This window comes from Mauremys mutica, chromosome 21 (assembly GCF_020497125.1).
Source record: "Mauremys mutica isolate MM-2020 ecotype Southern chromosome 21, ASM2049712v1, whole genome shotgun sequence".
NCBI lineage: Eukaryota > Metazoa > Chordata > Testudines > Geoemydidae > Mauremys > Mauremys mutica.
The window spans coordinates 19857022-19880774 of NC_059092.1; the positions used below are offsets into that span (position 1 = coordinate 19857022).

The 23753-nt window shown below is 43.2% G+C and overlaps 1 protein-coding gene across 2 annotated transcripts in view; it reads right to left on the bottom strand.

The window, feature by feature from the left end:
* Positions 1 to 2524: 2524 nt before the first annotated feature.
* CDC42 (cell division cycle 42) overlaps positions 2525 to 23753 on the bottom strand; it is a 48444-nt gene continuing 27215 nt past the window's right edge. The window contains exons 3-6 of one of the 2 annotated variants that reach the window (XM_044996280.1): positions 16835 to 16907; positions 12699 to 12808; positions 12388 to 12585; positions 2525 to 3965 (exon numbers count right to left, since the gene is read on the bottom strand). In XM_044996280.1, the coding sequence (XP_044852215.1) occupies positions 3876 to 3965; positions 12388 to 12585; positions 12699 to 12808; positions 16835 to 16907 (471 nt within the window). In that variant the 3' untranslated portion in view covers positions 2525 to 3875. Of the gene's footprint in view, positions 3966 to 4776; positions 5502 to 12387; positions 12586 to 12698; positions 12809 to 16834; positions 16908 to 23753 lie in introns of those variants that run through there. The other variant, XM_044996281.1, reaches the window with a different exon arrangement.

Here is a 23753-nt window from a genome sequence, read left to right on the forward strand (position 1 = left end):
TCTTTTCTGAATGGACAGATAATACAAGAATCAGCCTAAAGTCACAGCTTCTGGAAGCACTGATACAGGTACAACCTGTGACCAGGACACCAGCAGGAAAATTCAAGGCCATTGAGATCAAGCCAGTAGTCTGTACTAATGTCTTGAACATTAGAGTGCTGGTAGTGTTTTAATAAAGTGCTCCCACAAAATTATTCTCCTTCCGCTTTCCTAATGACAAACCACTCATACAGGGGGATATTTGTTGTCAGAGAGGGAGGGGCTGGGGATCTAGCCATTTGTTCTCCTATTTAAAGGATAAGCAAAGGAGGCAACACGCTGTAGTAAACATGCTTCTATTAAGCTCACCTCCTACCACTCTGAGCCTGACAAACAGAGTCCACAGATTACCATACTACATTCAACTTGTATAAAGACTTCTTGGGTGTGGGAGCCAGCTGCTAGCAGTAGCCTTGTAGATTTTTAGGACAGATGGGTTCCAAAACAGAAAACTGATTACATTTAAGCAAAACAATTGTTTTCCTTCCTCTAGCAGAGGAAGGGAAGATGGTCCACGCATCCTTTTAGTGTAGTGCCAAGCTAAGAGAAGCACCTGTAGCACAACTGGGTGACAAGGCAAGGGCAGCACACCACTGCAGCTAAGTAATAGAAAGAGGTAGTAGCTATGTTATCAAAGCCACAGATTAAGCTGTTTTCATTATCCAGGATCTCATCCCCTTCTAAAACAGGAACATGCTTAGAGGTACATATTAGGAGATGTTGCTACAGCTACTGGGGGGAGCAGGAGGGGGAAAAAGGCCCTCTGCACAAGGTTTGTAAGCTAGTTTTGCAATTTAGATAATTCATCCTACCAGCAACTAAGTCAAGACAGTCCACTGAAAACCCACAAGTTTCTCCATGAATCAAAAGCATTCTCGTCCAGAGAGGTTAGGCACTCAGCCAATTCTGACTGCAGACCTTTCTTCCTAGCTAAGTTGCTGGGGTTGGGTAGAAGACTGGCATATCCCTTTTTGAGAGGGAGGAGGTACATGATGAGACATTACTGGTCTTGAATGAGACTGACCAGCCAACTAGCTGCATACACAGCTCCTCCATGAGGATGTACACAGGTGAAAAAATGAGATGCTTTATGAGCCAGAGCAACAGCTTTATAGAGTAAAACAGCTACTTCAGGAAGAACAATGGAAATTGATGTGTCTCCTCCATTTCAGGCTTTGTTTCAGTATGTCACTTTAGTGCAGTGGTCCCCAAACTGGGGGGCACACTCCCCAGGGGGGTGCAGAGGAACATTTGGTGAGCATCCGGCAGGGCACAAGCCAACACCCACAGGGCAGGGAAGGAGTGCCACCCAGGCCTGCTCTGTCCCCAGCCACAGCTGCACTCTGTCCCCAGCCCAGTCCCACCTCTTAGCCCCAGTTCCTCCCCTGTCCCCAGTTCTGCCCCCCCCCCCCAGCTCTGCCTTCAGCTGAAGCTCCTCTGATGAAGAAGCCTTGGCTGTGCAGACAGATTCCATTACTGGTAAGGGGGGGGAGAGGAGCACAACAGGAAAAGTTTGGGCACTGCTGCTTTAGTGCCCGCCTTTAACTAAGCAAGCTCTGTGATCTAAATTCAACAGTGAAACTGGCATGTTCTGCAGGAGCATGGTCAGCTTTGGGGGTCTGAGGAACAGCATGGGAAATACAAGTCCCTGTTTGTCCCTGCCATAGGCTGTCAGAAGCCTGCAGCCTCCAACCTTTGCTGGATGTCAAAGCCAGTATTTCAACAGCATTGACAAACTTACCTTGAAGCAAAGCCTTCCTACGCAATCAGAGAAGTTGAACTCCACAAAAGCAGTCCTGAGTGGCGGCACCAACAGCAAAGCTTAAAAGTTGGAAGCCACCTGGGTTTTAAGTTTGGTTACGTAGGTTGTTGTACAATTCTATTCAACTTCTTCAAACAAAAGTAATCTTCAACAAAGCTCTTTGGAACGTGTTTTAATCATTAATACAAAATAATGCTTCCACACTGCAAGACTTCATTGATCTCCATAGCTGAGAGAAATTGCTAACAAAACCAAAATATACGTTTGGAGAGAGGAACATCACAATATTTGGTTTCCTGAGATCTATGCACAAGCAGAAAGCAACATGGAGTTTCTGTAATAGCATCGCATCTCACTCCAGAAAAAGTAATCTGAAGAGGTCATCTTTTCATTTACGAAAGATTTTGGAACATGTTAAATATTAAATGGTAAAATCTCAACAGACCTAAGTTTAAGAGAACAGCATGCATCTCTTTACAGACCCTGATGCTATGGCAGTAATTTTCTGATGTGGAAGAATTACTTTGTGAGCATTACAATATGAGACCATTAATGAGGGAGGAGAGCATGGGAGGGATAAATATTTGGAACTAGGTGTGAAGAATGGAATGAAAGCTACTCACAACTGGAGAGCAGGGCTCAAGGGAGAAAAGTTAGCTGTGTTTGCAAGTCCTTAAAAGAACCATAATGAGAGTCAGGGGGAAAAATTACCCTTAGGCGGGCTTGTGAAGATATTTTATGTTTAATACATCTGAAAAGAATGCATATACAAAGAACTTAGACATGAAAAAGCATTGGTTCAACATTAATGAGTCTACAAGAATTAGGAATTTGGGAAGACTGAAAGAATTCCCCATGTACTAAAAAAATTTGAATCTGCAAGCCAAAATATAGTTTTGGTAAAATCCCTATTAACACTGGAGTCTAAAGATCTCATACATGATCCTTATTAGACTGGAACCCATCTTACAGGCTTTAGGGTTACTAACATGCACAATGCAGATAAAGGGGATTCCCTTAACTGGTCCATATGGTGCCACACCAAACACTAGACATCCCTCCCCTGCAGTTCTTTCCTACTGAAGCAGGTCTATTTTTCCACTCCTCCTAAAAGGATGCTGAACTGTTCTGTAGGATATGCACCCACCAGCACCACTTCCCCAACTCACCTTAATACATCCCAGGCTCTTTAGAAGTGTCCTAGCAACACCACACTGGTAATTTGTAAGCCTGCCCGTACCAAGCAATTCAGTGATTGAGAGGAGTATGTGGGTTTTGGGCGTTTGTTTTTCCTTGTTAAAAACCAACTGTAAGTTGGGTGTGCTTAAAAATGTGCAGTTATTTCTTCACATTTGATTAAAGCCTGTAATGTCGTGTGAGGGAAAAAAAAGTGACCCATTCCTCACCTCCACTGCCAATAATAAACTAATTTTCTTAAATACAAGTTGATGGTGCATCCACAGAGAAAGGAACAATTCACCTCCCGTTTCAAAGGTTTCATAACTTAAAAGGACAGGGTAGGAATTTCTGACCTGCTCAGAGAAAAGTGAGGGAGAGAGATAACAAGGCAACTTTTAGAGAAGGAGCACCAGCTGGGGACATCTTAGTTTCAGTCCTCAAAACTGAGTCACAAACATGCTCATACCCAGGCTGCCTGCTGATTACACAATATAGCCCCAGAAGATCAATGAATCAGAGTCTTGCCAGCTTGAGACAAGATTTCAGTAACACAGCCCAGAATTAGTCTGTTACAGAGAAAGTCATCACAAGCATGCCTGGATTTTAAACAAAAATTAGAAACAGTAAACAAAATAAAAAACTAGTACTGATCAGTATTTTCTGATAATACGTAATTACTCAAAATTAACTAGTCTGTAACTGAATTGGGAAGGGCACTGGGAATGAACACTAACATTCTCAACTCACACAGGGAGAGTGTGGGGGAGATGGGAGTGCAGGGCATTTGTCATTATTGCAAAAACAAATTTTAAAATTTGTATCTTTAGTTTGATTTAAACATTGCTTTTAGTATGACATCAAACATCAGCTTTGCAGAGGGGCTGTGGAGGGACGCTCATAGCAGCACACACCTGCGACTCTTCTTCGGCTCCGGAGGCTCCAGGGCAGCCAATATCGCCTCGTCAAATACATTCTTTAGGCCTTTCTGAAAAGGGGCAAAGAGAGAAAGGGGCGGTCTCATTTTCTGGGTTGTTATAAAAAACAAATAAAACCAAGGCAGAATTAAACCCCAATAATGGTGAATAAAGCATTGAGATCTACAATTTCCAGAAAGTCATTTTGCTTTGTCCAAATTGTGTTGCTGTACTGAGCAGTTCTTTAGAAGAGTATCTGATATTCAGAATAGTACAGTAGTCCTTTGAAACCATTTTCTGCAGACCAGTGTATTTCATAAGAAGCAAAGCAAATACAGAAGTAACTGCCTCAATCAATGGCAGTTTTATGATTAGTTTGCTGGTAACGAATTTCACATGCTAATGACAAAGCAGAAAGTACTGCATTCAGATGAAACAGCTGAATCTGGAATACAGAACAGTAATGATTCCAGAACATGTTGCAATGACACCTGTGTTATACAGGAGGCAAGCATGCAAAGATGGATCGCAGTCTGGTATATTTCAATCAAGCTTCTGTTCCCCGCACCAAATGTTTAGCAGCAGCTGTGCTAAATAGATAGAATTCAGAAGCTGTGCATGGTATCCATACTAGAATTCAAATGGGAGAATTACAAAATGGGTACTATAACATTGTATAAATGTTAAATTGAAGCCAGTGAATGCAAACAGAAATAAAGCTTCATCAGTCATTTATACAAACAACTGCACTTTTTAATTTCAAAATTTAAGGTAACTACAATTGAAGTTTTTCCCCTTAAGACAAAAATCAGAAGCATGAAATTAAAAGGCAAACTTTACATGTTACATTAACAAGCTTTAAGAATCAGTTATTAAAATGAAGCGGTCTACTGGTGTTAGTGAAAGCAAGAATTTAACATCTTTGTAAAGCAGTAGCAGATACATTGATATTTCCTTCCCCCGAGGACTGACAAATACTCCACTACAGCACAGACAGCCAAAGCAATAGCAACAGAAAGTCTCACTGCACAAAGGAGAACCAGAAAATCCTTCACATTACACCATTACTTGCAGGTCACTTTCATGTATGTTTATCATGCAAATACAGTTAACAATAGACTCAAGTAGAAAATGAAGTGTGCATTTTTTTCCAGTTGGAGCTCAGGAAGATAAAACATGTCTTTATTCCTTCTTGATTAGGGGTTTTTTGTCGTCCTTCTGTTTTTACATGACACACCCAAGCCCTTTCCCCAATAACCTAAATTGTAAAGCTATCCACATCTGGCAACCCAAGCAGCAGAGAGTTAAAGGAGTCCAGTTCATGTTCCACAGTGACAAATGTTTTACTAAGGAACTCTATATGTTGTTTTCAGTACAAAAGCTAATACAGAGGTTGCTCTAAGATGTTAAGCAGAGACACGGAAGCTTTCAATCAGGATAGTTTTATTCATTTTTAATCAAGTTTCTACAGTAGTGGGACAGAAGAAGCAGCAGCAAGAGGGGAAGGAGAAAACAGTTTAGAATATACAGCACTTCCTTTTGGGCTGAGTTTCCGGAGGCTCGAGGGCAGCTAGGATAGCCTCATCAAACACATTCTTCAGACCTCTCTACAAGACAGAGGGGAGGAGAAAAAACAGCAGCCAGGTTAGAGGATTAGAGAAAAAACAAGCAGATAAAGAGCATTCAGGATAAGTTGGGCTGAATTCACAGAAGCAGCAAGCAGATTTACTTTGTTGTAACAAAGTAGATCCTGGAGAAAATAATTCACCATTTAGATGAACAGAAGATCAAACTAACAAGACAGCCGTGTTCAGAAAGCCAACAACTGGATGAAACACATACACCCATAAGGACAAACATAGCAGAGGTTAGCGAGAATACTAGAATCTTAACAGAATCTTCGCTGCCACCTATCTGAACTATTAGACTGAACATTTCCAATGAGTTTGATACACAAACAAATGTGATACAAAAGTAGCTTGTCCCATGTGGCTGTGATGGAAGGTCAGTTACATACATATCTTTCCTATCCATATTAGATACGTTATCATTTTAGGTATGAGACGTTTCAAACTTGTGCTGCTGTTCCCCACTTACTGCAGAAGCAGTTAGTTTTAAGTGGTACCTTCAAATTACTGGATTGCTATGTGAATTCAGCCCCGAATAACTGAAGATTTCCAACACACAGACTGCGGGCATGTGCACGCTGGGATGGAAGCAGGACTTGTGCCTGGTAAACCACTCTTCCAATGTAAGGGCTCAGTAATTTAACATAAGGCAATGCCTTATCAGTGCTATTATTTTGACATTTAGAGAGCCAACTATAGAAATGGTATATTCCAGTTAGTCAGCTATACTGTTACTAAAGCAAGTATTATAACCACTCAAGTTACAGAGACACAGAAAAATGGTGTTAGAATTGGAATGTTTCTTTGACACTATGGAATCCAACATCAAGCAAGCAGTCAAAAGCTTTAAGAAGTCTGCAAGGATTACAACTGAGCACAAAGCATGCATTACAGCTCAGCGGTTCTCAAACTTCATTGCACTGCGACCCCCTTCTGACAACGAAATTACTACATGACTGCGGGGGTGAGAAAGGCAAGTCCAATCCCCACCACCATGGGAGGAGTGGGGGGCTTCAGCCCTGGGCCCCAGCAAGTCTAATGCTGGCCCTGGTGACCCCATTAAAATGGGCTCCTTCACATTACACCATTGAGAACCACTGCATTAGCTCTACGGAAACAGGAATTCTGCAATATATTCTCACTGCCATACAATTCTAAAAAGTTAAACGTGGGCACCAGAAGAGAAACCTTGCTCAGTTTATACTAACTGGACTTGCCTAGCTTTACTGTCATGTGTGTGACCTGCAGAATTTCAGAGAAAGAGGTTTACAAGGTAAGAAAAAGGAAAACAAAAAGGTAAAACTCATTCCTCAGAGATTACCATCTGTGCATAGGGAGGAAATTCAGTCACCCAAGATGAAAAGCGTCTCTCCCCCACTGATTTGAATGGGAAAAGCACTCAGGTTTGAATACTGGTTTTAGGAAAAGCTTTAGTGTATGTTTTTAGACATGTGTTTACAGGAATATATCTAGTTGTGCTTTAGAGCTTGCAGAGGACACAAAAACTGGAGAAGCAGTTAATAATGAAGAGGACTGATCACTGATTCAGAGTGATATGAATCACTTCATAAAATGGGCACAAGCAAAATGCAAGTGTATACATCTAGAAAAAAGAATACAGACCATACTCACAGGACAGGAGACTATCTTGGGCAGCAGTGACTCTGAAAAAAATGTGGAGGTCGTGGTGGATAATCAGCCCAACATAAGCTCCCAGTCTGACTGTGTCCAAAAGAGCTAATGCAACCCTGGATGCATGAACAGGGGTATCTTGAGTAGGAGTAGAGAGGTTATTTTATCTCTGTTTTATTTTGCCATTGGTGCGACTGCTGATAGAATGTTTTATCCAGTTCTGGTGCCCACAGTCCAAGAAAGACATTGATCAAGAGGGTGCAGAGAAGAGCCACAAAAATAATTAAAGGATTAGAAAATATGCCTTACTATGATAGACTCAAGGAGCTCAATCTAGTTAGCTTAGCAAAGAGAAGGTTAAGGGGTGACTTGATTGTCTGCAAGTACCTACCCGGGGAACAAATATGTAATAATGGGCTCTTCAATCTAGCAGAGAAAGACCTTAGAATCCATTAAAGGAGAAAGTCGCCTTTTGGGGGGGGGAAAAAATCACCTCTAGCTGAAAATGTTTAAGCCTATTATTGTTACAGGTAACACCTAAGATTGTTACAACTGAAATATAACTGGAAAAAGATAGTTTCTTCTCTATATTTCATAAATATGTCAAACATTTTGTGTAAAATCCATTTTCATTTCTCCTAGAAAGGAAGTGTGTTTCGCCTTTTGTTTCTATGGATCTTTCAAAAGCACCAACCAGAGGAGGGGGGAAAAATTGAAAGGCAAATGACTAACGTCACCAGGGCAGATACAGAACTATTTTGAAAATAGACTTCAAATCAAGGGGTCCTTGACATGGAGAAAAAAGGTAGCCCATTAAGAGTTGTGCTTGAAATCCTTATTCAAAACATGACTCAGGCTGAATATGGATGTGTCAAAATGGTCAGTTAATGCTGAAGTCTGACTTAAAAGGGAGAAAGGAAGGAGACCAATTTTGAAAAAAAAAAAAAAAAAATTTAAACTTCTCCATGGTCTAGAATAAATAGAGCCTTTCAGTGCTCAATACATCTAGGACAGTTTAAAGATTAGGCTGCAAAAGTGATATATTGAGGAGATAACAGACCAAAAGCAGGTTAAGTTGCCTCTTCATAGTCACTAACACCTACTTTAAGACATGCTTTAAAAAAAAATTATAGGTTTTTCAGCAACATAGAACTGTAGTATCCAAGCAGCTCACAACCCTCTTATGACGTAGGGATGTATTACACACTTTTTACAGATAGACTGAGGCACTGGTTTACCAAAGGGAGTCTATTAGCAGAACTAGGAACAGTATTAAACACAAGATTACCCTTCCTCTCAAATCAGGAGAAACACCCATGAATTGACCCTGTACCTCCTATATGTCAAACTCTGCTACTGAATCTCCAATGCTGTACAACAACACAGACTCATCCAGCCAACACAAGCTGTGTACCGACCGGATAGGTGCATGTTTATCTTCACATCAAAGTCCCAGAACTTATCTGCCTATGAGTCGCTATTATTTTGATAGAAACATTAGAGCTTGAAACTTGTTTTTCCCCCCTCAAAAGACTAAATCCCATCCATCAAGCATTGTCTCTGTCTGCCACATGGAAGCAACTCCACCAGATTTCCCAATTATTCGTCTGTCACTAGCCATGACACTGCCAGCAGCAGAGAAGCACTTTACATATAGAATCCATTGCAAAGGGAAACCAACAAGGACTGTACAATTCTAGTCCATTCCCTGATGCCTGATTTGATGAGTTTCCTCTGAAGGAAGGAAAGAGACTCATCCTACTCAGGGAAAGTCAGGATCCTTCTACATTTAGTTTACATACAATAGATCAGCAGGTGGAAGCTAACTAGGAACTTTAGTTTCCCTCTGCAGGCTTCCGGTGTGTAAATTTTTGTTCAGTGGCTGTGGCTGATTTAGTTAAAGAAAAAACAGAACAAAAAATAAAGATACAATAGCAAATTAAGAAGAATAGGGAAGAGAGATGGGGCTGGGCAAATTAAAAAGAACAGGGAATTAAAAAGATGGAGAAGAGAAGAAAAATGGTGAATCTGCAATTTATTCCATTAAGAATTCTTGGGCAAGTTTAGAGATGCATAACAAAAGTGTATTTGGGTCATACAAAAGACTATAAGCAAACAGTTTGTTTACTCCAGCTAACCACCAACAGTAATTTTGGTGAACAAGGTATTAGAACACAGGGGAGTAGTTACATTTAAGAGATATGTATCCATCCCCTTTTCCCAAAGCCCTGGGGAAAAAACACTAATTAGTCTATTTAATATTAAAGGAGTAGGTAGATAGAAGAGCAGCAATCCATGGACATGAGGTGAGGCATGAAAGGCATCTTTATCCATTAATGGGAATGTCACAACACAATACCACCATCTCGCTCTTATATAGCGCTTCTCATCCGTGGATCTCAAAGTGCTTTACAAGAGGTCAATCACATTATCCTTATTTTAATGATGGGTGGGGGTGGGGGAAAAGGTTTGCCCACTGCCACCCAGCAGGCCACTGACAGAGCCAGGAACAGAACTCAGATCTTCCAGGCCAGTGCTCTATGGATCTAGACTGTTCACAGTGGGATCAGATGACAGAAAAGGAGTAATAGTCTCAACTTGCAGTGGGGGAGGTTTAGGTTGGCTATTAGGAAAAACTTTTTCACTAGGCGGGTGGTGAAGCACTGGAATGGGTTACCTAGGGAGGTGGTAGAATCTCCTTCCTTAGAGGTTTACGGTCAGGCTTGACAAAGCCCTGGCTGGGATGATTTAGTTGGGGATTGGTCCTGCTTTGAGCAGGGGGTTGGACTAGATGACCTCCTGAGGTCCCTTCCAACCCTGATATTCTGTGATTCTATGATTAGCCATCACTGCTTCATACTGGTCACAAATTTTAAAAGACTCATATTGGATAGCAGTAAGATTACCAATGGATCCACTGTGCATGCATTTGGGTCTCCCAAGTAAAGACCTGTTTGCTCTCATTTTCGGAGAGCATCAAGATGTGCATTAGTAGAATTTTGGAAGAGGACGGAGCCCCTGAGGAAAAAAGCTTCCAGATGGTCTGAGACAGAATTAGTTACTTACAAATTGAACTACCATTTCTAGAATACATGGAAAGCAAGAAAGAGCCCCAGGAAATATGGAAATTTCTCCTTCTGCAAAATTTTGAGTATGTAGTTTCTATTTTAATATCTGGAAGTAACAGAATTGATGGATGTTGAATTTCTGATACTGACTGACTGAGTTCTTACTCCAACAACTGTCAGTGCTGCATGTAATTTAAAACAAAATGATTTTATCTTGCATTTGCTCAAAGCCTGCAAAATGTAAGTAAAAGAATTGAAGTCCATGACATGGATTACCAAGGGAGTCGCCTCTAATTTCATTGCCATGGGTAACAAGAAGTCCCTGGACACATTGTTCAGCGAGAATGCACTAGAACCTGGTTAACAGCATGTGGACAGTTGTAAACAGGATGGAATTATTCAAATCACAGATTTAAATCAATTTAAAATCAGCAAGCAGAAAACCTTGCTTTAAATCTTCCTGGGAAACAGTGACTCTGGGGCTTGTGGTGAATAATCAGCTGAACACGGAACTGACAATGTGACACTGTGGCCAAGAGCTAACATGATCCTCAGATGCATAAATTGGGGAATCTTGAGTAGGAGCACAGAGATTATTTTACCTCTGTATTTGGCACTGGAGCAACTGCTGCTGGAATACAGTGCCCAGTTTTGGTGCCTATAATTCAAGGAGGATGTTGATAAATTGGAGAGAGAGTTCAGACAAGTGCCATGAAAATGATTAAAGGATTAGAAAACATGCCTGACAGTGATTGAGCTCTGAGTCTATCTACTTAGTTTAAACAAAGAGAAGGTTAAGAGGTGTCTTGCTTATAGTCTGTAAGCACCTACATAGGGAACAAATGTTTAATAACGGGCTCTTCAATCTAGCAGAAAAAGGTATAACATGATCCAAAGGGCGGAAGTTGAAGCTAGACAATTAAGGCATAATTTTTTTCCAATGAGGGTAATTAAAAACATTGGAACAATTTACAAAGAATCAAGGTGGATTCTCCATCACTGAATTTTTAAATAAAGGTTGGTTGTTTTCCTCAAAGATCTGCTCTAGGAACTATTTTGGGGGTGTTTATGACTTGCGTTATACAGAAGGTCGGATTAGATGATCATAATGTTCCCTTCTGACCTTGGAATCTATGAACAACAAATTGGGGTTAAGGCAAGATTTACAGAATACAGGAAACTGAGGTAAGGCTTCATACTCCAGATACTGGGCCAAGACAATACATGGAATTGAGAAAAGCATGCCATTTTGTATCTCATATCTCTCTACAGTTCCCCATGCATGTAGGGACATATGAAGCCAACTCTCAGTTTTCAACTATCTGTGGATTCACGTCAGATTAGTATTATTTTAACATAATTATGTGATTAAGAGCAGGTATGCCAGGATTTTAAATTACTAGGGTCTGTGTAATTATCTAAAGAAGCTGATTACTCTCTAGGACCGCCACAGGATTTCCAATTTTGTTGGCCTTAAATCACCACTGGCTTTAAAGTTAAACATGTTGGAGTTTATTTTTTTTATAAATAGCTGCCACTGTTTATCTCCATTTCTGTGGATGGGGTAATGTCTTAGAGTTGCCATTTCATGGTTAGTCCGAGTCACATTAGGCTTCTGGTGGGAAGCAGACATAAGAAATGCAGCTCACCATAGGCTGTACAGGAAGGGAAAGAGACTGTCAAGACTGCTATAAGGTTATTAGATGGGGGAAGGGGGGAAGGGTAATTTAACTTTCTTTAAAGGGAATAAAAAACTGACCTTGGCAAAGTCTCTGCTTTCCCCAGTGATAAACTTCATCCTGTGTCCTAACCCACAGACCATCCAGATCACAGCTTCCTCTTTAAATGTACTCTTTAAATAATTAACACTACACTGCAGTTCCTCCAACACAGAACAAACCCAGGCATGAGATCCCTCCTCTAACTACACAATCCCCATCCCCCTCTAGTTAGACTGTGCTCCATGCTAGGATTTTCTTCGTGCCATTTCTAATCCCTCATTCCTCAGAAACTTCCTTTCTGCTCAGCCATTTTGCATCCATACCAGCAGAAAGAGCACTCTCACCTTTTAACATGCCCTATTTAGCTGTACTCCACAGCTGTGAAGGAGAAAAAAAATGAGTAGTGAACACAACCAGGAAAGATGTTTAGTGGATGATTCTCACCTGTGTAAGTGCAGAACACTCTACATATTTGACAGCCTTCAGGTCCCGGGCCAGTTTTTCAGCAGTCTCTGGAGTTATGGGCTTCTGCTTGTTCTTGGCAAGCTTCTCAATTGTTGAGGGGTCATCTCTGAGATCAATTTGGGTCCCAACAAGCAGAAAAGGGGTTTTTGGACAATGGTGAGTAATTTCAGGTACCCACTAAAGGGGACAAAGAACGTTTTGTTACTATTCAAGCTCCTGAGGCAATTCAAATGACATTGCCTAAAGCATTGCTACAGCTCCAGTTTTGGGTAGAAAGATATCTGACAAACCTTTTCTTTCACATTTTCAAACGAAGAGGGAGAGACCACTGAAAAACAAACCAGAAACACATCTGTCTGTGGATAGCTGAGGGGTCGTAATCTGTCATAATCTTCCTGTCCTAGAAAAAAGAAAAAACAGCAGCATTAGAAGGGGAGCCTTCAGAAGTCTCTCCTAGAGAAGGATTCTTTTTTAGTCAGATTACAAAATGTTTGTAGGATGTATTGGTGAAGAGTTGCACATCCAATTTGTATTCCAATAAAAAAGACATTTTGCTTAACCTTACGCATTAGAGAATACCACCGCCCACTACCACATAACAGGGCAGAAATCTAGTTATGTCAAATATGTTATGTGGCAACCAAAACCAATAATTTATAGAAAGCAGAGTCTTCACACCCAGTTCAACACAGCACACCACCACACTCAAAAGGAAATAACTCATCAAAACTACCTTAACTTTGCCCTTGGAGTGATGCAAACACAATATTTACAAAAAAGCATCAGAGAATCCCCATATATAACTAAGTTTCAAATCGTAAGTATTTCAAACTCTAGAATACTTTACTCTTGATTGTACAGTTCTGCAAATTCTAGCTACAACAGAGTCCACACACAAGAGGTGCTTAAAATTTGATAACAGCATGCAGGAAGCCATCTTTGTTCGTTAAAAAGCCTTGTGCCACCAATGCACATTGCTCCCATGTAAAAAGCCTAAGCAAAAAATAAAGTTACAGAAATGATACAAAAAATGAAGTCAGAGTGGTGAGAAAGTGTTACAATATCAGATGCAGATCACAGAATAAAGGCCTTATCAATTAAAGATAAAAGCGAAGCAGAGATGGAGACTATTTGATAATAGCGCTGTTACAGAAACTACAGATTTAAGGGGGAGTAGTTAGGATTATGAAGGATCCAAATCCTATGACAGCACCACCTTAAATGCCTTAAGAGGACTCAAGGAGGGCCCTGGATGATTATGTGATCTAAAGGGATGCCACAAGGCTCTTCTTCAAGGCTATGAGATGGTTCCTCCCTCTCTGCAGGGCACAGTTAGATTTTGCCCAACTCAGTAGTTTGGTACTTAATCCTATGTGATCAACATCTCTGCTTTTTCTTTTTAGAAAGACAAGGTGGGTGAGGGAAGATCTTTTAATGGACCAACTTCTCTGGGTGAGAGAGACAAGTTTCCAGGCTACACAGAGCTCTTCCTCAGGACTGGGAAAGGTGCTCAGAGTTTCACAGCTAAATATAAAGTTGAACAGACAGAATATGTTCTAACTACCTATGCTAAACTAAGAGAACATTAAAAGGGTGTTAACAGGCCACCTCACCTTAAATCATAGGACAAAAAGGAGGGTTTAATGGGTTACAGATGGCTGTACCACCACATAAATCCAGTGCCTTTATTAAAATCATTATTTTAGTGTCTACCAAAGTTAAAAATTTAAGCTCCTAGGCTCGTCTTTTGAAAGCGCTGTGCAGATTTAAAGAAGGATTTTAAGAAACAGTTAAATGTGGAAAGGTACTGGATTCACAGATTTAGAATGCAACATCACCTGTTTATCTCTAGATTGCTGCTTGTCTGTGCTGCAACTATGAATGCATCCTCAGCAAATCAGTTCTAATATGGAACTGCCTCTCATGGCAAAAAAAAAGTGGTCTCCAAGGCCCATTCAATATTGAATTACTGAGATTTAACAAGGACATCAGTTATACTGGGTTTTGCAACATGGACAAATAACGACTGCTGTTTGATATTAACTATTTTCTGTACAACTTACCTAACTTAGAGTTGAGCTGGTAAACAGCTCCAGTTTCTCTCATTAACTCCTTATGACATGCAGTCAAAGACTTGCTATAAATATTTTACAATTTGTAGAGCATTAATGGCATCAAACTTTTCCCCCTAAAATGAGGGGGGATTTGATAGCTGCTTTCAACTACCTGAAAGGGGGTTCCAAAGAGGATGGATCTAGACTGTTCTCAGTGGTAGAAGATGACAGAACAAGGAGTAATGGTCTCAAGTTGCAGAGGGGGAGGTTTAGGCTGGATATTAGGAAAAACTTTTTCACTAATAGGGTGGTGAAGAACTGGAATGGGTTACCTAGGGAGGTAGTGGAATCTCCTTCCTTAGAGGTTTTTAAGGTCAGGCTTGACAAAGCCCTGGCTGGGATGATTTAGTTGGGTTTGGTCCTGCTTTGAGCAGGGGGTTGGACTAGATGACCTCCTGAGGTCCCTTCCAACCCTGAGATTCTATGATCTAAATAAGAGCTGTCCTCATTTTCCTTCAGTGTTTCTAGTAATACAGTAACTTAACTGAAAAGGTCATTAATGTCCCCACTATTTTAATCTGAATCATTGTGTATTTTTGGAACTACTTCTCATTGCTCCCATCTATACTGTTTGTAATACATAGTTAAGGATTAATCAACAATATCTACTACATTCTGTACTGAAATTGTAGGTTCACAAAGAACAGAACTGGGGAGAGTCAGTCTGGCTTTGTTATATGGCAGCTTTCCCCTGGTTCTGTGTGTTTTGTTCCTATTTGCTCATTGTCTTAGATAGACGAATCTCTTTGGGACAAGCACAATTTTGGACAGCATTAAGTATCTTCACGCTCATTCACCACATAATGACATAAAAATGCCCCTACTGGGTCAGACCAATGACCCATCTAGCTCAGTATCCTGTCTTTCAACAGTGTCCAATGCCAGGTGCTTCAGAGGGAACGAACAAAACAGGTCACTGAGTGATCCATCCCCTGTTGTCCACTCCCAGCTTCTGACAATCAGAGGCTTGGGACACCCAGAGGACAGGGTTGCATCCTTGACCATCTTGGCTAATAGCCATTGATGGACCTATTCTTTTTTGAGCCCAGTTATACTTTTGGCCTCCACAACATTGGGTAACAAAATGGAAGATGAAATTCAATCACCCAGTTTAGTGAGATCTCTTTGTAACTCTTCACTGTCTGATTTGGACTTCACTATCTTGAGTAATTTTGTAACATCTGCAAATTTTGCCACCTCCGTGTTGACCCCTTTTTCCAGATCGAGAATTATTTAGGAATTATAGGGGCTAACAAACCCCAGAGTTTTAAACAGTTTGAAAGTTAAGCAAGAAGAAGATGGAATTTTTAGTCACTCTCATATATAATATCACCTATTTTCCAGTCACCCTAGAGCATTTCAGTGTAGACCATACACTAGAAACTGAGGTTAAAAAAAAACCCCACATTTTAAAATATAAAGCTTTCTAGCCTTTATGCTCCAGCAAAAACGGGCAGACACCCAATTTCTTTCTTCAAAGATCACGTTTAATGAACAATAATTCAAACATCGGGCATGTATCCAGCCGATTTTATGACAGATAAAGGCAGCATGACAGGTTGATGCCTAAACACTAGCAAATTTTTGACCTTATAAATTCAGGTTCTATCTAGGCCAGAAAACAGGCTACTGGAAAAACTAGTAAAATTACTGTACCACAGAGACTCGAGAATGAAAGTTATGCAACAAATAGGAAAGAATTTTAGTCAGGATTTTTAAGAACTTTTAATGACTCTTATTTAACTTCAATGGCTAACATTTTGAAAAGAACCCTCAGTCCAAGATTCAACACTCCCAGCTGTCTAATAAAGGTTTTTGTTCAAATAACTTTCAGTCATCTCAGGGTTTACCTGAACCAAGATGAGTTTTGTTTTTTAAATGTGACAGCTAACATTTTAGAACTCTAACGCAGATAGGACTTTGAAAATATATTAATTAAAAACACCTTTTATCCTAGTTTATGCAAGCCCCCCAGAGATCCACCAGAAAAACCAGAGAAGAATTAATTGACATCTCAGAGGTGTTTTAAGATTTAAAAAGGCAGAAAAGAGTACAAAAGCCTATCAGACTCTTTATCCATCATAAGATAAAGTAGGCACAAGCTAAAATTAAAAAAAATATATACTAAGTCACCTTTAAAAAATTGGAAAGTTGTTATTAACCGTGATAAGTCTGCCATGATGGCTGGCAAGATAGATTGTTGCATACTAGCATAGTTTTTTCTACAAGGAACTGATTGTGTGTAACTAGTACCTAAAATATACCTAAATGTTACAGAGTTAGTATAAATACAGAAAAGTTAACGTTCTCACCTGCAGTATCAAATAAGCCTAGGGTATATGGCTCCCCACCAATCATCACTGTTACAGCATAGTTATCAAACACCTGGAGAGAGGGAAAAAAAGTAGGTCAATAATCTAACCTTTCATTTTAAAAAAGTTAAGCCCGTGTAGATCAAAGAAATCCTTCCAAACATGAACTGAGTATAAATTAATAAAGCGAAGTCTACTTGAGCATGCAGACCTGAAACAGTATCTCAATGGAGTGAGAACTCTGGAACACAATGTAAAATATCAATATTAACCATTTCACTTGTGATCATTTTAGCAGAATTAAGTTCATGTGTTCCCCCATTACTGCTGGATGTAGTAAACAGATATCAGGGCAGGAGTACACCTGGGAAGCTAGTTGCTGACAAAGAAAGTGGGGCATTCAAAGCACTCTACTTCTAAACAGAATCACTGCTGCCCAAAATGGGAAGGAAATATACACCTTTCTTAATACCAGAAGCTCCAGTGCCCACCCATCCTGCCCCTACACACACTCATCCTTCCCTACCTTTCTGGGCACCAAAATATTTCATTACCCTATTCAGCTGCCAAAAATATCCACCATCTCTCCCAAGTCTACAATGTAATTGCACATTTTCAACTATGAGCTTCTATGACAGTGAAATTTTAAAATTTGGTGAAAGCATCAACTAAGCTATGTCTATTAAGGGTTCATGCCACATGACAAGGGACTTGATCATTTCTGGCCTCTGGAAAACTATTATTGCCCCGTAAACCTTTGTTCTCATGTTTTATCTAATTTCATCCGTGTTGATCCTCCATTACTAACTAGCATTGCTGCAACCATAGCCAGTCTCCTCAGCTGAAGAAAATGTATAGTTTGAACTTTCTTTTCTTGACCACCAGCCTTATGTCAAGAAATTCCTAGCGATATTCCCATCCCCTCAAGATGGTGCCTATCATAGGAGACATCCTGCTAAAGGTTTGAACTGCATATGAATGCCCCACTTCCTTTGTCAGCAACTATCTGCCCAATTGCACTCCTGCCCCGATATCTGTTACTACATCCTTTCAAAACTTTGGGAAATCTACCATTGAAAGAAAGGAATCTGATTTGAAGATCTGAACCAGGTTCCTCATGAAGGAATGTTCCTTGGGCTACTGTGTGAACAGAAGATACTGCCTTAACCACCGCTTTTTCTATAAAGGTCCAGGAAATTGTAAGCAGCACCCTCATTGCCACAAAGGGGAAGTGGCCCCAGTTTTGGCTCTCTTCTATAATCTGATTTTTATCTATGGTGGAACAGAGTTTCTGAAATCTGAAGTGTTGGCAGGCAAATAATTCCTTCTTTGGGGTCAAGTACTACTCCCATGTGAATTATGGTATGTATAGGCATTGGGTGGTCAACAATTAAGCAGTGTGCCACTGAGTATTCTCAGAGTGAACTCCATAATGGTCTGTATCCTCTAGTAGTTGAAATACCTGATAAGTAGATCAGCCAGAAGTGGACAGATGAGTATTCCCTGTACTCTCAGGTTGCTGATCACTGAATATTATGCATGCTGTCACGAGGCCGAGTGGGTAACACTTGCTACTGGATGTCTCAGTAGACGATAAATCAGTGACCACTTCAAGAATAAACTTTGGGTATGGTTTAACACTTCGTCCTTTCACACCAGAATTATAGGGTAGGTCAGTTATCAGGGCTTGAAGTTCACCAAACCTCTCATAGAAGTGATGGGTATTAAGAATGCTGCCTTGGATGACAGGCAGGAAAGAGCATTTTCCTAGTGGTTCCATCAGTTTTGTTAGCACTGAGTTTAAAAGTTCCAAAAAGAGGGAATGGTTCTTTTGCAGTAGTAAAGTGTTTGAGGCTTTGCAGGCATCAAAGTGATGGGATGAAAGAACGTTAACTCCATGTGCTGGAGCATGATAACCTGATATGGCAGCCAGACTGACTGAAGGATGATAGAAGTACTGCAGCTGAATTAGTGACTTATAGGTGTCGAAAATGTCTTTCATGTCTTAGTGTAATTTTATTTTGGGTAGAATTCCTACATTGTAGCAAGACTGCCTGAAATTGAAGAGCGTAAGCTAGCTCTGTGGAAGCCTGCTTCCTATGATACATGCTATCAAGTCTGGAAACTCCAAAATGGGATGGAGAATTTGATCATACCTCTAGAGTATAGGAGATCCTAAAAGAGAGGCAGTTGATAAGATGTAAGCTCTTTGGGGCACGGATTGTCTTTTTGTTTGTATGGTGCTTTGCAATAGAGTCCTTGTCTCTAGGCCAGAAGTGGGGAACCGTTTTTGTTTTTGTCATTGGGGGGAGGGATAGCTCAGTGGTTTGAGCATTGGCCTGCTAAACCCAGGGTTGTGAGTTCAGTCCTTGAGGGGGCCATTTGGGGAACTAGGGTAAAAATCTGGGGATTGGTCCTGCTTTGAGCAGGGGGTTGGACTAGATGACCTCCTGAGGTCCCTTCCAACCCTGATATTCTATGATTCTATGACCCACTGAAAAAAAAAAAAAATCAGTGTTGGGCCACACATGTTCAACTCACCTGTGTGTGTACGTACGTAAACACACACGTATGTGTACACAGGTGAAGGCTTGGGGCTTCCCCCTCAGCGGGTCAAGCTGGCGGTCATGGTTCCAGCCCTGCGGGAGGGTGCCGAGACTCACGGTTTTCCCTCACACCCACCCACACTGTGGGGCAAGCTGGCACTCACTGCTCCAACCCCATGGATGGGAAGCCAAAAGTCTCAGTGCCCCCCACTCCGCAGGCTGGAGCTGTGAGCATCAGTGCCCCCGCACAGGGCTGGAACTGCAAGCGCCGGGTGCCCTGAGCCTCCACGCTGCCCCACTAGGTGAGCTGAACGTGTGTGGCCCGCGGACCAGACAAAAATAAGCAAGGGGCCAAATCCATCCCACGGGCCATAGGTTCCCCACCCCTGCTCTAGGCATTAGCACAATACAAATAAAGACATTAACAACAACCAGCACAGTTCCTGTGACTGCTCTAGAAGTTGGCCTGTCAGTGATGCCTTAGCCATCCTGAAGCCATGGAGACTATTGCTCTGTCTCAACATATCTTTTGAACGACCACAGGAGTGAGACGAGTTGGAAGGAACTCTCTTCTCCAGTACTTGAGGAAAGTATTCACCAGAAATATTTTCCCTGAACAGAAGGTGGTATAACTTTGAATTTCCTATGAAGGCAAAGGGTTCTGCTCGAAAATCCCTACCTGAAACCATCACTGATTATTTCTGACACCACTCATGCTTGCTTTGAACCTTTTCTGTCAAGTGCAATCCAACCACTAGGTGCATGTGATGGTCAAGATACCAGTCAAAAAAATCAGGGCTTCTTTGCAGAGTATTTGGGAGAGACTTCTCTCATGCTTTTTCAGAACATTCACTTCCATTGTGGTTCTGACAGCATGTGAACAACTGGACCTTGCAGAGATGGCAGAAGTGACTTTAGGGCCCAAACAAATATCTCTGCATTCCAGCGCATTTAGGTGGCCATGGACTTCTTGTTCATGTAAATGGGCTCCTAGCCCAGTTTGGAAGCATCTGTGGTGATAATTGCTAAGGAAGCTAGTGGGTTGAAGGAAGCTTTCATTACATTGTCCCTGGGCTCACACCATCTGAGCTGTTGTAGGATGTAAAGAATTGGTGAACCAAGTCTCTAAGGTGTCCATTTTTACGGTTTAATTTAGGGACACCCAGTGTGGTAGAGGCTTCATGTGTAGGTATTTATAGTCATATGTGAACAAAGACACCAATGTGAGGAAAAACACTGTTCCCTGACATGGTTTCTTTAAGACAGACATGGCTCTTCAGATCTGTCTTATGGCAGAAAGGCTTCTGCCAGAGTTGGGGCCAGAACTGCTCCTCCTTGTAAGATATCCTCCAATATAAAACAAGCATACTGTTTATTTGCAGACCAAGAGTCTGCAACAGAGGATGTTAACCTAGAAGTAAGTATGCAAGTGCCTGGCTGAATCATGCTTGAATGAGCCAAAGGTTCAGGTAGGGTAAGATATGCAATTACCATAGCTAAGCACTTTGAACACCTTTGGTGCCATGGATAGCTCAAAAGCCTGCCCTCTGTACCAATAGTAACTTTTTCCCCCAACAGTTCGATATTTCCGGTGCAACTGTCAGATGGCTATGTAGAGCGGGGGTGGGCAAACTACGACCCGCAAGCCGCGTCTGGGCTGTCAGACCTTTTAATCTGGCCCTCGAGCTCCACTACCCCACTCCAGCGCTCCCTCTCCACCCACCCAGCACTCTAGCTGAGGAGCGGGGTCGGGGACTTGCCCCGCTCCAGCCGCCTGGTGCTCCTGTGTGTGAGAAAAGACGGTTACTCACCGTTGTAACTGTTGTTCTTCGAGATGTGTTGCTCCTATCCATTCCATGTAGGTGTGCGCGCCGCGCGTGCACGGCTCTTCGGAACATTTTTAGCCTAGCAACACCAGCGGGCCGGCTGGGCGCCCCCTGGAGTGGCGCCGCTATAGCGCTAGTTATATACCCCAGCCGGCCCGTCCGCTCCTCAGTTCCTTCTTGCCGGCTACTCCGACAGTGGGGAAGGAGGGCGGGTCTGGAATGGATAGGAGCAACACATCTCGAAGAACAACAGTTACAACGGTGAGTAACCGTCTTTTCTTCTTCGAGTGATTGCTCCTATGCATTCCATGTAGGTGACTCCCAAGCCTTACCTAGGCGGTGGGGTCGGAGTGAGACGTGGCAGAGTGCAAGACTGCGGAGCCGAAGGCTGCATCGTCTCTGGATTGCTGCACCAACGCGTAGTGGGAGGCGAAGGTGTGGACAGAGGACCAGGTGGCCGCTCTACAGATGTCCTGAATGGGGACATGGGCCAGGAAGGCGGCAGACGAGGCGTGCGCTCTCGTAGAGTGAGCGGTAAGACGGTCAGCTGGCACCCCAGCCAGCTCATAGCAAGTTCTGATGCATGCGGTGACCCATGAGGAAATCCTCTGAGAGGAGACCGGCTTGCCTTTCATACATTCTGCAACCGCTATGAACAGTTGTGGCGAACGCCGGAAGGATTTTGTCCGGTGTATGTAGAACGCAAGGGCCCTGCGGACATCCAGGGTGTGCAGCTGTTGATCCCGACTCGAGGCATGAGGCTTCGGGAAAAAAATGGGAAGGAAAATGTCCTGATTTACATGGAAGGCTGACACCACCTTAGGGAGGAAGGCCGGGTGAGGCCGAAGCTGGACCTTGTCCGCATGAAAGATGGTGTACGGAGGACCGGCCGTCAGGGCCTGGAGCTCGGAAACTCGCCTTGCTGAGGTTATTGCGATGAGAAAAGCTGTTTTCCACGACAGGTGAAGCAGTGAACACGCAGCCATGGGCTCAAAGGGAGGTCCCATGAGCCTGCCCAAGACCAGATTCAGGTTCCAGGGCGGAGTCGGGGCCCGCACTGGCGGGAACAAACGCTCAAGACCCTTGAGGAAGCGGGAAACCGTAGGATCAGAGAAGATGGATCGGTGACCGACGGGTGGCCTGAAGGCCGATATCGCTGCCAGGTGCACCTTTAACGATGAGACCACCAGGCCCTGTTCTTTAAGTGACCAGAGGTAGTCCAGTATCGTTGGGATAGGGACGACGAATGGATTCAGATCTTTCTGGTCGCACCATATGGCGAAGCGCTTCCATTTGGAGAGGTAGGTCGAGCGAGTGGAGGGCTTTCTGCTCTCCAGCAGGACCCGCTGGACCGCTGCCGAACAGGTCCGCTCCGCGCGGGTCAACCACTCAGGTACCAGGCTGTCAGATGGAGGGACTGCAGGTCCGGGTGGCGGAGCCTGCCGAAGTCCTGCGTTATCAGGTCCGGCCATAAGGGCAGAGGGATGGGATCTCGTACCGATAGCTCGAGCAGCAGAGTGTACCAGTGCTGTCTCGGCCAGGCCGGAGCGACGAGTATGAGGCGGGCTCTGTCCCTCCGAAGCTTGAGAAGCACCCGATGCATGAGTGGGAACGGAGGGAAGGCATACAGTAGGTGACCCGTCCAGGGGTAGAGGAATGCGTCCGACAGGGAGCCCGGGGCGCGACCCTGGAGCGAGCAGAACTGGTGGCACTTCCTGTTCTCTCTGGAGGCGAACAGGTCTATCCGGGGAAACCCCCACCTCCGGAAAATCATGTGAACCACATCTGGGCGGAGGGACCACTCATGGGACAGGAACGACCTGCTCAGACGGTCGGCCAGCGTGTTCTGCACCCCTGGAAGATAGGACGCCATTAGGTGAAAGGAGTGGGCTATGCAGAAGTCCCACAGTAGCATCGCCTCCGTGCACAGCGGAGAAGATCGGGCTCCACCCTGCTTGTTGACATAAAACATCGCCGTTGTGTTGTCCGTCAACACCGCGATGCAACGCCCCTGGAGACTGGGGCAAAAGGCTTGACAGGCGAGGCGAATCGCTCGGAGCTCTCTGACATTGATATGGAGGGAGAGCTCTCGGGGCGACCAGAGGCCTTGGGTGTGCAGGTCGGCTAGGTGCGCTCCCCACCCCAGCTCTGACGCATCCGTGGTCAGAGTGGCGGATGGTTGAAGAGGGCGGAAAGAGACTCCGGCACACACGACTGCTGGGTCCAGCCACCAAGTGAGCGAAGCGAGTGCTGGCTTCGTGGGCGTGACCACCATATCGATGGAGTCGCGATGGGGCCGGTACACTGACGCGAGCCAACTTTGAAATGGGCGAAGGTGCAACCTCGCGTACTGAGTGACGAACGTACACGACGCCATGTGGCCTAGAAGGCGGAGGCAGGAACGCACTGTTGTCCGTGGGAAAGCTTGTAGGTCTCGAACTAGAGAGACCAGAGACTGATGCTGAGGTTGGGGCAGGCAGGCCGGCCCTGGCCAAGTTGGAATCTAGGACCGCACCGATGAACTCCACTCTTTGCGAGGGGGTCAAC